This window comes from Molossus molossus, unplaced genomic scaffold, assembly GCF_014108415.1.
Source record: "Molossus molossus isolate mMolMol1 unplaced genomic scaffold, mMolMol1.p scaffold_m16_p_6, whole genome shotgun sequence".
NCBI classification, from domain to species: Eukaryota; Metazoa; Chordata; class Mammalia; order Chiroptera; family Molossidae; genus Molossus; species Molossus molossus.
This window is the reverse complement of record NW_023425399.1, coordinates 20,961,753-20,974,094: the sequence shown is the minus strand read 5'-3', so window position 1 is coordinate 20,974,094 and position 12,342 is coordinate 20,961,753. Positions and strand designations below refer to the sequence as shown.

The 12,342-nt window shown below is 51.8% G+C and overlaps 2 protein-coding genes across 4 annotated transcripts in view; one reads left to right on the top strand and one right to left on the bottom strand.

The window, feature by feature from the left end:
• Positions 1-1,255: 1,255 nt before the first annotated feature.
• On the top strand, positions 1,256-2,853 carry MAP1LC3A (microtubule associated protein 1 light chain 3 alpha). 2 transcript variants are annotated; one of them, XM_036245197.1, is made up of 5 exons: positions 1,262-1,442; positions 1,721-1,776; positions 1,878-1,984; positions 2,272-2,441; positions 2,691-2,851. In XM_036245197.1, the coding sequence occupies exons 1-4, from the start codon at positions 1,403-1,405 to the stop codon at positions 2,432-2,434; spliced, it is 366 nt and encodes a 121-aa protein (XP_036101090.1). In that variant the 5' UTR covers positions 1,262-1,402; the 3' UTR covers positions 2,435-2,441; positions 2,691-2,851. The 2 variants fall into 2 exon arrangements, with proteins under 2 accessions (XP_036101088.1, XP_036101090.1); XM_036245195.1 differs by having other exon boundaries at positions 1,256-1,442; positions 2,272-2,853.
• Positions 2,854-2,964: 111 nt separating this feature from the next.
• PIGU (phosphatidylinositol glycan anchor biosynthesis class U) overlaps positions 2,965-12,342 on the bottom strand; it is a 111,909-nt gene continuing 102,531 nt past the window's right edge. The window contains exon 12 of one of the 2 annotated variants that reach the window (XM_036245231.1): positions 2,965-3,396. In XM_036245231.1, the coding sequence (XP_036101124.1) occupies positions 3,283-3,396 (114 nt within the window). In that variant the 3' untranslated portion in view covers positions 2,965-3,282. The remainder of the gene's footprint in view (positions 3,397-12,342) is intronic. The other variant, XM_036245232.1, reaches the window with a different exon arrangement.

The following is a 12,342-nucleotide window of genomic DNA, read 5'->3' as shown; positions in this document are numbered from 1 at the left end:
TATGTTTTAATAGATGAATGTAAAACATTTCCTACCATTCTTTTTACTTTGCTTCCTTTTTCTTCTTTTCTGCCCTCTATTATATTTTAATGCCCTTTACTTTTTCTCTTTTCTGTATTAGAAGTCAGTTTATATTTCTAGTCTTTTAGTGATTCCTCTTAAGTATCTGAAATACATGCTTGACTGTACAAAGCTGGACAATTATCTTTATCCTCTTCCTCCTCTCAAATAAATCAAGCTTCTTAGAACACCTGACTTCTGATCACCCTCCCCAGTCTTACCTGTGTTCCATGCTTCTTGTTTTGCACTCCACAAATTAATCACCACTATTCATGTCCCAATTAAGTGCTTATTTGGATGACGTACATGTTTACTAGTTTAGTTGCTCACCATTTTCCCATCTAATTTCTTATCTTTAGAGTTTTTCAAATTCACTACAACGTGCCTAGATGTTATTTTCCTTTATCCTGCTATGGATTTTATGTGAGGATACTGGTCTTTAATTTTGGATACTCTTCTTAAGGAACTGCCCCTACCATATTTTCTTTTCTCTCCTTCTGGAGTTCTAATTAGACTTGTGAATTCTCACTTTACCTTTCCAGCCACTTCCTTTTATATATTTCATTGCTTTGTTTCTCTACTTAATTGTTTCTGATTATTCTCCAGTTCAGAGATTCTCTTCTGGTGTGTCCACTCTGCTTTTTTGCCTCATCCTTTGAGACTTGAATATCAAAGCTCTATTTTCAATTCTAGGAATTTCTTTTAACACTATGTTCCTTTTTGGTGACTTGCTCTGTCATGTTTTAATCTCGCCCACCTCTTTTGCCTTTTCTAACCCTAAGCCGTGAGGAGGACTTTTTGGCTCCCTGTCATCCTCAGCACCTCATAAAGTCCCTGGAACTAACACACTGAGAGTGCGCTGTCAGACGGCAGTGACAGGAGGAGAGGATGCTGAGCAGCAGCCTGGCCCGCGATTTCCCTGCCGCCAAACCTGCAAGCTGAGTCTGCTCCCTGGAGGGCCTCTTGGCTTTCCAGTCTCTGCTCAGCCAGGGCCTGGGGCACAGGGTCTGCGCAGACCATGACGTCACGGGACTGTGACGCGTCCTGGGAGCCACCCCCCTTCCTGGTGCGGGACGGGAATCCAGGTTCTCTGCGCCCTGACGTCAGGGTCCGGGCGGGCGGATTTTGCGTCGGCCCAATGGGAGCAGAGCGCCGGCCTCCCCTTTAAGGAATGTTGTGACCTGACGTCACCGGAGCGAGTTACCTCCCTGAGCCTCTGCTGCTGGGCTCAGCGTGAGCCCCAGAGCCCTTGAGCGTGAGGTGCGGCGCCCCCGGAGTCCCTGTACCGCAGCCACATCCCCGCCCCGAAGCCCCGGCCTGCGCGCCCCGCCGGGCCCGCGAGATGCCCTCCGACCGGCCTTTCAAGCAGCGGCGGAGCTTTGGTGAGCGATCTGCCAGTGTAGGGTTTGGGGGTGGGGGCGCGACCGACCTACCGCCGCGGGTGACGTCAGCCCTGTGACGTCAGGTTCTAGCCGACCCCGGGCTGGGAGGCAGGTTCAGGCCTGGGCCGGGACCTCCCAACCCTGTCCTGTGGCCAGGCCTGTCAGCCGGCTCCCGGGGGCGGGGGCTTTGGGGAGGTGGGGCCGGGCCGCCCCTCGGGACAGGCGGGGCAAACCGCGGGAAGGACCTAGGGCCAACCTCACCGCCTGACCTTCGGCAGCCGACCGCTGTAAGGAGGTGCAGCAAATCCGCGACCAGCACCCTAGCAAGATCCCGGTGAGTCTCGCCTGAGTCTCCCCGGCTCCCTGCCATCCGCACCCGGCCCCAGGCCCCGCCCCAGGCTCTCATGTCCCCGCCCCACCCTACCCTGTTCCCAGGTGATCATCGAGCGCTACAAGGGTGAGAAGCAGCTGCCAGTCCTGGACAAGACCAAATTCCTGGTCCCGGACCATGTCAACATGAGCGAGTTGGTCAAGATAATCCGGTGTGTGGGCAGCAGCCTTCAGAGGGGGACTTCGGGTCCTGTTGGAGTTGGGCAGAGGGCCAGGTGCTTCAAAGAAGGGGGCGGGGCATAGGATGAGGCTTTGGGTCCCTACACTGGCGAGGTTGGGAAAGTTCAAGGTCAGAGCTGTAGTCAGGTCAGAGGTGAGACTCTAGAAGGCTGGGATGGGTGTGAAGCGGAGACAGGGTATCATTTTGGGGAGGGAGTCGGGGCTACAGCCGCCCAGTAGCCGGCCCCTCACTGTCGGCATGCACTCCTGTCCACCTCAGGCGCCGCCTGCAGCTGAACCCCACGCAGGCTTTCTTCCTGCTGGTGAACCAGCACAGCATGGTGAGCGTGTCCACGCCCATCGCGGACATCTATGAGCAGGAGAAAGATGACGATGGCTTCCTCTACATGGTCTACGCCTCCCAGGAAACCTTCGGATTCTGAGCCAGCAGTAGGGGGGAGAGGGGGGCCCTGTCAGGCTCTGCTCAGGGAGCTCTTGGCTCCTGAACTGAGCTACCTCTACCCCTGGGGGGCTGGGCAGGGATGCTACCCCTTAGTCCCTAAGGGGAAACCAACCACTCTGACTCTGCCCTGTGGGGAGCCTGGGCCTGTCATGTTAGGGTTGCCCCTCTGGGTGCGGGCTGGGGGATGGTGGGGAGCAGCACCCCTGGCTCTGTCTGGTTTGTCTTTTTTATTTTAGGCCCCCGCCTGTCTCTGCCCCTCCCCCACCCGAGGCTCTGCTTCCTGCCTGGAACTGCCCACCCCTGAAGGACTGGCTCCTGGCTCACCTGGTCTTGACATTGGTGTATGGATCTGTGGTCATTGTCCCTCTGCAGAATAAAGATTGCTCAGGCCTGCCTGGCCCTTTGCCTCCAGCTACTTGGGGTGTGGGGGAAGACTTGTGGACTTAGGGTTCATTCTGGAAACCCACACCCCTGTGTAGTATATGCCATGGCAGTATTAGGGGCCCAGGGTAGACTTAATACCAAAAAAAATTTATTGAGTCAACATCCTAACAAACCCTGCTCACCTGCTTCTTCCCCTTTTCTGCCTGGGAGGGGGCTCCTTTGTGTGTAGAGCCAAAAACTGTTAGTCCAAGTAGAGGTGCTCCTGGCAATGCCCCACAGGCCTTGCTGCCAGCCATGGCTCTTCTCTGGTGCCAAGATCATGACCCTGGACTTGAACCTCATCTGCCTGAGGACTTGCCTGCTGGCAATTCTGGCTAGAGGATTTGGCCCAGCTCCTGGCCTGTCCACCCCCTGAAGTCTGTGCAACCCTGTGCCCAGCCAGGCCTACTTGAGCACAAGCATGGCCTCCGTGCCGTCCTTGGCAGTCAAGTAGAGACCATGAGTGAGGTAGTACTCCCGCCGCAGGAAGGCATAGAAGTAATCGGAGATCAGCAGGATCTGTGGGGGTTGGGGGGAGAGGAGAGAGACAGTGAGCAGCTTTGAGGTACACCCCCAAACCTCGGGTCCCTGAGGAGCTAGGCAGGTGTTGGGGAGACCCTACCCAGGGACCCTGCCCTCAGGACCGACGCTTGACCCTGCAAGGTCTCACTGGCATCTCAGAAGTGCTCGTATGACCCTCCCTCCCTCTACCATTGCCTACACCTCCTTCTCAAGCCCTGGCCTCTGAACTCCAGACTGGTACTTCTGCAACCAGAGGACCCTCCACCTCACCTCTTGGGTGTACCCCAGCCTGGCTGTCAAACCAGCCTCTCCCGCAGGGAACTCAGGCCCCACATCTTCTAGCCAGCTGCTCAGGCCAGAATCACCTGATACTTCTCCCCTATACACAGCCGCTAAGTACTGTCAGCCCTAAACTCTCAAGTCTACCCATTTCTACCCATCTCAACAGCTACCATCCTGGACAAAGCCACTGTCATCTCAACAGCAGTCCCCTCTCTGGGCTCCCTGATCTCAAAACTCACCCCCCTTTCCGGTCCATTTTTCCCTAGCAGCCAGAGGTTGCTTTTCGAAACAAACCTGGTCCTTCTCTAAAGGTTTCCTATGGTTAGAAGGGTAAAGATCAAGCTCACTGGGGCTCCAAGGCCTTTCACCTGGTTCCTGCCCGTGTACATGTGTTACCTTCTCCCCTGTTCCACCTCACTCTGCTCCAGCCACAGTGGCCTCTTCCCTCCTCATGCGGGAGTGTTGCTGTTTCCTCTGCCTGGAATGCAGTCTCCCCTTTCATCTGGTCAAAATCTGCTTGCTCTTCAGATCTCAGGAAGGATCTTCCTCAGAGAAGCCCACCCAAATCCCACAGATTGGGTCTTGGCCTCATTAACCTCTATTTGGTAACACAAACTCATCCAAATTGCAGTTTTACATTAGTCTCTGCCTGCCTGATGACTGTGATCCTTCCTCCCCTGCACTGGGCAGGGTCCCTGAGTGGTTCTGCCACCATGGTATGTGTGCCTAGCTCAATCTGTCTTTCCCATATGGACCACAGCATCAAAAGAGCCCTGCCCTGGCCAGTTTGGCTCAGCGGTTAGAGCGTCGGCCTGCGGTCCGGAGAGACCCGGGTTCAGTTCCTGCTAAGGGCACGTACTTCGGTTGCAGTTTGTCCCCGGCCCTGGTTGGTTGTGCGGGTGGCAGCCACTCGATGTGTCCCTTCACGTCGATGTTTCTCTCTCTCTCTCCCTTCCTCTCTCTCCCTCCCACTCTATCTGTACAAAAAATGGAAAAATATCCTTGGGTGAGGATAAAAAAAAAAAAAAAGAGCCCTAGAAGCATAGCCCACCACTACCCTCAGTGGCCCAGAGCAGAATGGACTTGCCAAGTTCCCCCACATGCTGGACCTACAATCTCACAATCCATTTGTCCCAAGACCTCCAATGCCTGGAGTGGGAAGGGGCAGGACCCAGCCCTACGAAAGTATGAGGAGAAAGGCTCACCAGTACAGACACCACCAACTCTCAGGCACCTAGAATAGCCTCTGACCCTGAGACCCCAGTCCTGGGCAGCCTCTCCACACTGTGGGCTCCTGAGCCGCTCCTCTAGGCCACTGTGTGCCCTCTTCTCACATGGAGGACACAGAGTGGCCTCGAGGAGGGGCTCAGGACCAACACCTGTGATGGCTTCAGAACAAGGACACCACTGGAGCCTGTCTAGAAGGATGATGTAAATTAAGGCACAAAGGGTTAAATAGTTGGGTCTAAAACTATACAGGGAGAGCTGGACTTGTGGCCAATACTCTGCAGGGCCATGCACCAGGGGCCCAGTCTGCGAGAGGGCACAAAACTCAGCCCCTGTGGGTTATAGGCAGAGCAGACAGAGCCAAGGGAGCCCTCAAATCCTTGTGCCACAGGTGCCCTATGGGGGCAGGTATCACGGCAAATGCTGACCTCATACCCAGTAGCCTCTTTCTCACCCAGGCCCAAGGTTCCCGGTCTGGGAGTTGGGGAAGCCTGTAGCTGTGGTTGAGCTGGTGGGGTCTGATCCCCAAGCCAAGTCAGAGGATGGGCAAGTGCAAAGTCATAACTCACAAAAGAAAATTACCAATGCCAGTGTCATACACAATCAGCTGCACAATAGTAGGAAGTCAAAGTATTAGGTATTAGGTTGAGCCATATGAATTTGCCAGTTCTTGTAGATCAGAAACAGTTGAATATTGTCAATTTTATAGTTCAATAAAATATAAAAGTGAAAAGAACCAAGAAATACAAATAGAGTAATCATGTTATTCAGAAGTTCCAGAACAAATAAGAACAAATAAGTTGTTATTCTTTTTCCTTATAAGCCTGAACTTTGTAAATTATATGCATTATGTTGATAAGAATAAAAATCCAATTAATAACAATCAGCCAATATATGATTGAATACATAAATGAAGGGAAATTCCTTTTGGTATCCTTGCAGAAGAATTCTGAACAATATATGTAGCTATTCCCCTCTTCAGGAAGTGGAGCTTAATTCTTGCCCATTCCCCACCCCTTGCCCCTGAGAGGTGGGCTAGGCTTGGTGACTAACACCCACAGAGCAGGGAAAGGGAAAAGGGCAACTTTCCCCTGGAGGAGCCTAGAAACAGTCATAACCAGATGATGAAGGATAACAGCATGAAACTATGTGGCTAGCATGTACTTGCTGCCCGAGTGTTCCAGAAACCCCAAACCTGGTCTCATGATGAGAAAAGCATCAGACAAACCCAAAGTGGGGACACTCGACAGGCTACCTGGCCAGTGCTTGTCAACACTATCCAGGTCATGAGAAATGAGGAAAGCGAGCAGAGGACAACAGGGAGACATGACAACTAAATGTAAATGTGTCTCTGACTGGATCCTGAAAGGACATGACAGGGAAAACTGGTGAAGTGGATTTCATCAGGTCTGGGGTTAATAATAACAGACCAGGGTCAATTTCTTGGTTTGACAAATGCGTCATGGTAACAACGTAAGATGTTAACTCAGGAAAGTGGTTGTGGGCATATGAGAACCCTGTAAAATCTAAATGTATTCCAAAATTCAAAGTTTATTAAAAAACAACAATGCACTGTTGTTATGTTAAACAAGATAGATAAGCCACAAAAACATTTTGCTGAGTAAAAGAGGCTTCGAAAATGTATGTAAAATCATATAGTATTTTTCACTGTATGTAGATTTCACATAAGAAAAATGTAATTGGGCCCTGGCCGGTTTGGCTCAGCGGCTGGAGCGTCGGCCTGTGGACCAGAGAAAAATGTAATTGGTACTGAGCTCTGGCTAATAATATACATGCTGAAATATTTAGCAGAAAATGTACCGAGGCCCGCATTTCATTTTGAAATACATTAAAGAAAAGAAAGGTTGAGGGATGGATAATTAGCAATTGCACAAGTAAAATGTTAATGACAGAGTCTAGAGGTTGGTTATATGGGTGTTCAATATTCAATCTTTCAACTTTGCTGTGTGTGAACATCTGCACAATGAAGTGTCAGAGGAGGGTGGCGTGGAGGGAAGAGCCGTGTGTGCTGGCGTAGTCTGGACAGAAGGTCACTAGTCCTGAGTGGTGCCCTGCTCCTGCCCCAGGGAGAAAGCATCCTGTGGACACGGACTGGCGGAGGCTTGGCTCTTTCAGAGGGAAGCCCCTGGCTGGTCGAGGCTGGCTGAGACAACCTCTCCTGACCTTGAAGCTTTCCATTTGGGCTGAGGAGAAGGGATTTCCCAGAGGCCCTGCGATTCAGCCAACACAGCAGCTGCAGACCCAGAACCCCTTTGCCCAGTCTGGGCAGGGGAAATTGGGCAAGGGGCAGTGGATATACCATGGTGAGTTAGTGGCTGTGTGACCCTGTGCAAGTCACTCCCCCTTCCCTAAGCTGCCTTTCCCTCATCTGTAAAATAAGTGACAAACTCTGGTTTATTACCCACAACAGTGGCTCCCCTGGTCCTTGCTTTCAGAGACCTAAAGAGCAGCCATTCTTTTTATTTGTTGTTAATCCTCACCTGAGAATATTTGTCTGTTGATTCTCAGATAGATTGGGAGGGAGAGAAAGAGAAAGAAAAAAACATTGATGTGAGAGAGACACATCAATTGGTTGCCTCCCACACAACCCCGACTGGGGCTGGGGATCTAATATGCAACCCGGGTGCGTGACCTTGACCAGAATCAAACCCTCAACCCTTCGGTCCACAGGCCAATGCTCTAACCTCTGAGCCAAACCAGCCAGGGCAAGCAGTCCTTCTTTAAAGCTGCCCTCACTGATGTGGCTGAGCCCCTCTTCTACCATCAACCACCAAGTCCTGCCAATTCCCTTCCTCTGACTTCCGACTCAGCCCCCCTTTCTCCTTCCCAATGCCTTCCTCATCCTCTGGCCCCCGGGGATCTTTAACACTAACACACACACACGCATACCCTTCATTTGCCTGCTCAGAAGCCAAAAGCTCCTACTTATCCCTCCAGAGGCATCATCTCCATCTCCTGCCCTCAGAGTCTTCGCTAACCCACACTCAGTAATGTGACCCCTGAACTGAAGTCATTTCCTGTTGGCCTCCCCACTAAATGGGATGGCGTCTGCTCCAGCTCTGTGGGCCCAGATCCAGTACAGGGCTGGCACTGGTCCCCATCCCCTCGACACGGCCCCAGCGAGGGTGCAGTCAGACCCCAGTCCTCTCACTGGCAGCCATGAGGGCTACAGGACTCCCCTTTAGGCCACAGTGAAGATTTAATGGGGCAGCTAATAAACGGGTGGTCAGGGACAGAGAGGGATAGATCAGAAGTGGAATGAAATGGTCAGAACATGCTCCGTTACAGGGTGGGAGGGAAGAAAGACACCATTCTGAGCATCTGCCACAGGTCAGGCCCTTTATGAAGAAGCACACTGAATTCTCACAACATTCTGGGGTAGGGCTTATGAGCCCCACTTAGAGGTTAAAGGTCTTACTAGGGTCACATGGGAATAAGGGAAGCATTTAGGCTGCAGTGCCCATCCTGCTCATCTGAGACCCAAACCCTGGTTCCTCCCATCACACCGCAACCCCATCAACTCGGGGTGCTGGGAGGGGCTGAGTCCTGCTATGGATCTATGCTGACGCTTCATATACACTGACACCCCTGTGGAGGCTGTGCTCCCATTCACAGCTGTCACTTAGCCAAGAAAATAGAGTTTTTTTGAAAAAGGCACAAGTGTCTGAGACATCCAAGCCAGCAGAGGCCTTTAATAGAAGCTGCAGGGCTCAGGAGAGCAGCCTCAGCCAACACTGGCCCCTGAGAGGCAGCTTCCTGGAGAAGCAGGTGCTGTGACCCAGGCATGTCCCAGTTCCCCAGGTCTCTTGCTCCTGTTGGAGATGCTGACCCTCGACAGACATCCTGCACTTGGGGGGACTTATGTGGCCGACGATCAAAGGGCAGCACCCTCTTCTCTCTGCCTGAGCATCTAGGAAACTGGGAGCAAGAGGGGCTGATCCAACTTGTGGGTGAACAGGGCTGGGGTGTGATCGACAATTCACAGGCCTGAATAGACATAACAGAGAAACTGAGCTCCACCCTCTAGCTCTAACGATGCAAAATAATAGGGAAATCACGGGACCCCACTCCTGGGGTTTGGAAGGTCACAAAATAAGATTACAGCTGGCTGTGAAGGCAACCATTTTCTTTTCTTTTTTAAATAAAAAGTTATTTGAGCCAGACAGAAGATACTCCTGGAAGCAAGATCTCAACAGACCAAGAAAACTACTTCCTATGACAATCATTTTCTAAGTGGCACTTTTTTTTAAATTTTAATTTTTTTCTTTATTGATTTTCAGAGAGAGAGTAAAGGAGAGAGAGATAGAAACATTGATTGGCCACCTCCTGCATGCCCTCCACTAGAGATTGGGCCCACAACCTGGGCATGTGCCCTGACCAGGAATCGAACCAGCAACCTCTTGGTGCACAAGTCGACGCTCAACCACTGAGCCACACCAGTCAGGCTAAGTGGCACTTTTCAATGGACAAAAGCTTTCCCCACCTGACTCTTCACAACTACCCTTCTAGACTGAGGCTACCATCCCATCTCGCCAGGTTTCAACAGTCTCCTCCCTGTGCTCAGATTGCAGCTCACACTCTCACCTCTCTTCCCTTCCTGGCAGAGTGAGGTTTTCAGAGCATGAATCTTATCACAGTTGTCAGCTTAAAACCAAAAGCCTAGCCTGGTCCTCAGCATAACGGGCCTAGCTCTGATCACTGCTGTCCTGAAATGGCCTTGCTCCTATCAGGTGGCACTTGCCAGTCCTACAGAGCTCCCTCCCCCCACAGCCCTAGAGTCTCAGGACTCCACTTAGAAGTGGCCTCCCTGCAGACGCTTCCTTAATCGCCCAGCTCGGAGATCCCTGGCTGTGTCTGTCCTGTTCATAGACTACAGGCGGCCCTAGCCCTGCCTATTTCCTTCTCTTTCTCTCCCATAGACCGTGGGCTCCTTAGAAGCAGGGCTGTCTCATTCATCCCTAGTAAAGTGTCTGGCACATAGCAGGCACCTAATTCATACTTGGAAATAAGTAAATCGGGCCCAAGGAGTTCTGTGACTTGTCTAAGGCCAGGGAGCCAGGAGGGTAGGGGTTGGGAGTCACTGTGGAGTTGGGGCCTCCTAAGCCCAGGTCTTCTGCCTGGCCATGCCCCCTGCACTTAACCCGGGCTTTTCCTGTCACTCTGGCTGTGGGGGTAGGACAGGAAAGCCTGTGAGAGACAAGCCTGGGATGCTGTGCACTGAGCTAAAGGTCTGACAACGAGAGGGACAAAGGAATGAACTAAGACCTTGACAAATGCCACCGGATGAAGAAATCAAAGTAAACATGCACACCCAGCTGGACAAGGGCCACACACAACCCACAGGAATAAGACTGGAGTGGGCCCCCAGCTGTCCACAAGTGGGGCTACACACCACCCAACACTGATCTGCCCCACGTGTCCCCTCTCACTGCCTCACCGGACCCACTCCCCAGAATGAAACCAGGCGACGGAGAGGCAGATTCAGGAGACAGGACTACAGTTTCATTGTCTTGAAGTGAGTAAGCGAGTCCTGAGCAGGGTCCAACGTGCCAAAGAGATGGTGCCCAGACCCCAGGGCTCCAGGCCTCCCTGCAGACAGAAAGCGGAATGGCCAGAGCAGGAATGGCCAGAGGGTCTGCAGCACAGAGCAGGGTCAGGCGACATCCCATGGCTAGGAGGCAGCAGCTCAGGGCGTGTTCCAGACCCTGGGCAGGGTGTGACAGAGCAGGAGTGGGCCAGCCACAGAGGGACGAGGGGAAAGGGACTCTGGCTCTGACTCCCTAGGTACCCAGCGGAACCTGCCACAGGCCCAGCTTGGACCAAGTCAGAGATGGGAATTGGAAGGTTAGGGTGTACAGGGTCGTGTGAAATTACTGGTTATAAAATGTGGTTTCTCATCCCCGCTCACTCCAATTATTCATCAACAAAGAGTCACTGGGGATATGGGCGGTGGTGATAGAGAGAGACCAGGGGCCACCCGTTGGAACCAGTCTACCAAAAGGACGCGATGAACGAGAGCATGAGCAAGTGCACCTCTTTGGAGTCTTATGACCTCAAAGCCACAGCTCCCTCGTGAGGGGATAATCACAGTGCCCCCCTCAAAGGTAAATTAAATGAATTCCTTATCATAATAAAATCAAATAAGCCCTGGCTGGTTTGGCTCAGCAGTTACAGCGTAGGCCTGTGGTCCGGAGAGACCCGGGTTCGCTTCCTGCTAAGGGCATGTACCTCGGTTGCAGTTTGTCCCCGGCCCTGGTTGGGTTGTGCGGGTGGCAGCCACTTGATGTGTCCCTTTCACGTCGATGTTTCTCTCTCTCTCTCTCTCTCTCTCTCTCTCTCTCTCTCCCCCTCCCTCCCTCCCTCCCTCCTACTCTATCTGAACAAAAAATAGAAAAATGTCCTCAGGTGAGGATTAAAAAACAACAACAACAATGTAAAGGGCTATCAGTAAGGGAGCAATCACGTCAAGTGTGGTGAGTCCACATATGCGGGACTTAAATAGGAGCTTCTTCTCTCATGTACCAAAGTGGAAGATCAGCAAGGTGATTTATTAAAAGGAAAAAAGGCATGCTTCCATTGTGATGCCAACACACCACACCACACACACACACACACGTACAACATTCTCCACGAGCATACCAGTTGACGTAAAGCACGGGGAAAGGCCTAGAAGACCACACGAGCACATTATCCAGAAGATTAACAAGATCATATGAGCCTGGCCCCTAGCAAGTTCTTTAAACACAAGCCCTGTTATAATTTGGGGGAGAGGTTCCTATGCTCCCTGGTTTTAAGTTGAAGTAGGTGAGTGGGACATCTCATCTTACTCTTCCTAAAAAGCTGAATGGGGTGTACTCTCCCTCTGGGGAGCATCCCATCCCATTCCCTTCCCCTCTTCCCTCTCAGGCATGCATCTCCTAAACTCTGGGGGTCCCTATGAGACTTGCAACCAGGGGAGCAGTGGCAGCAGCGACTCGTCCCGGGGCCCTGAGCCTGTCCCCAAGGCCCCCTTTCTCTGACTTCCCAGCGAGTTAAGGCAGACCAGCCCAGGCGCTTCTGCTGACGCTTCTATGCTAAGCCCTTCCTTGTTTCACTGTCCCCAGCTTTAATAAATGTATCCTCAAAATCACCTTAAAAAGAAAAGAAAGCTAAACGTAAATGCATCCCCTTGTGTTTATGTGTCATCCTTGATGCCCATTCTTCTTTTGCGGGTCACTAAACTGCAGAACAGGGTCAAAACAAAGAGGTGGGGGAACTGTTCTCCTTCCCTTGGTTCCTGGGTCTGAATGGTTTCCAGGCATCTGCTCTGGGCCACTTACCATGTCAACATATGAATAATGGCAACAGGACCCACACATTACGTGTCCAATCCTTTCTTTTTTTTTTTTTTTATCCTCACCCGAGGATATTTTT

Coding starts and splice junctions, on each gene's coding strand:
- MAP1LC3A (XM_036245195.1), top strand. CDS start 1,403: ATGCCCTCCGACCGGCCTTTCAAGCAGCGGCGGAGCTTTG. Junction 1,777..1,877: donor AGCACCCTAGCAAGATCCCG/GTGAGTCTCGCC, acceptor CCCTGTTCCCAG/GTGATCATCGAGCGCTACAA. Junction 1,985..2,271: donor GAGTTGGTCAAGATAATCCG/GTGTGTGGGCAG, acceptor TGTCCACCTCAG/GCGCCGCCTGCAGCTGAACC.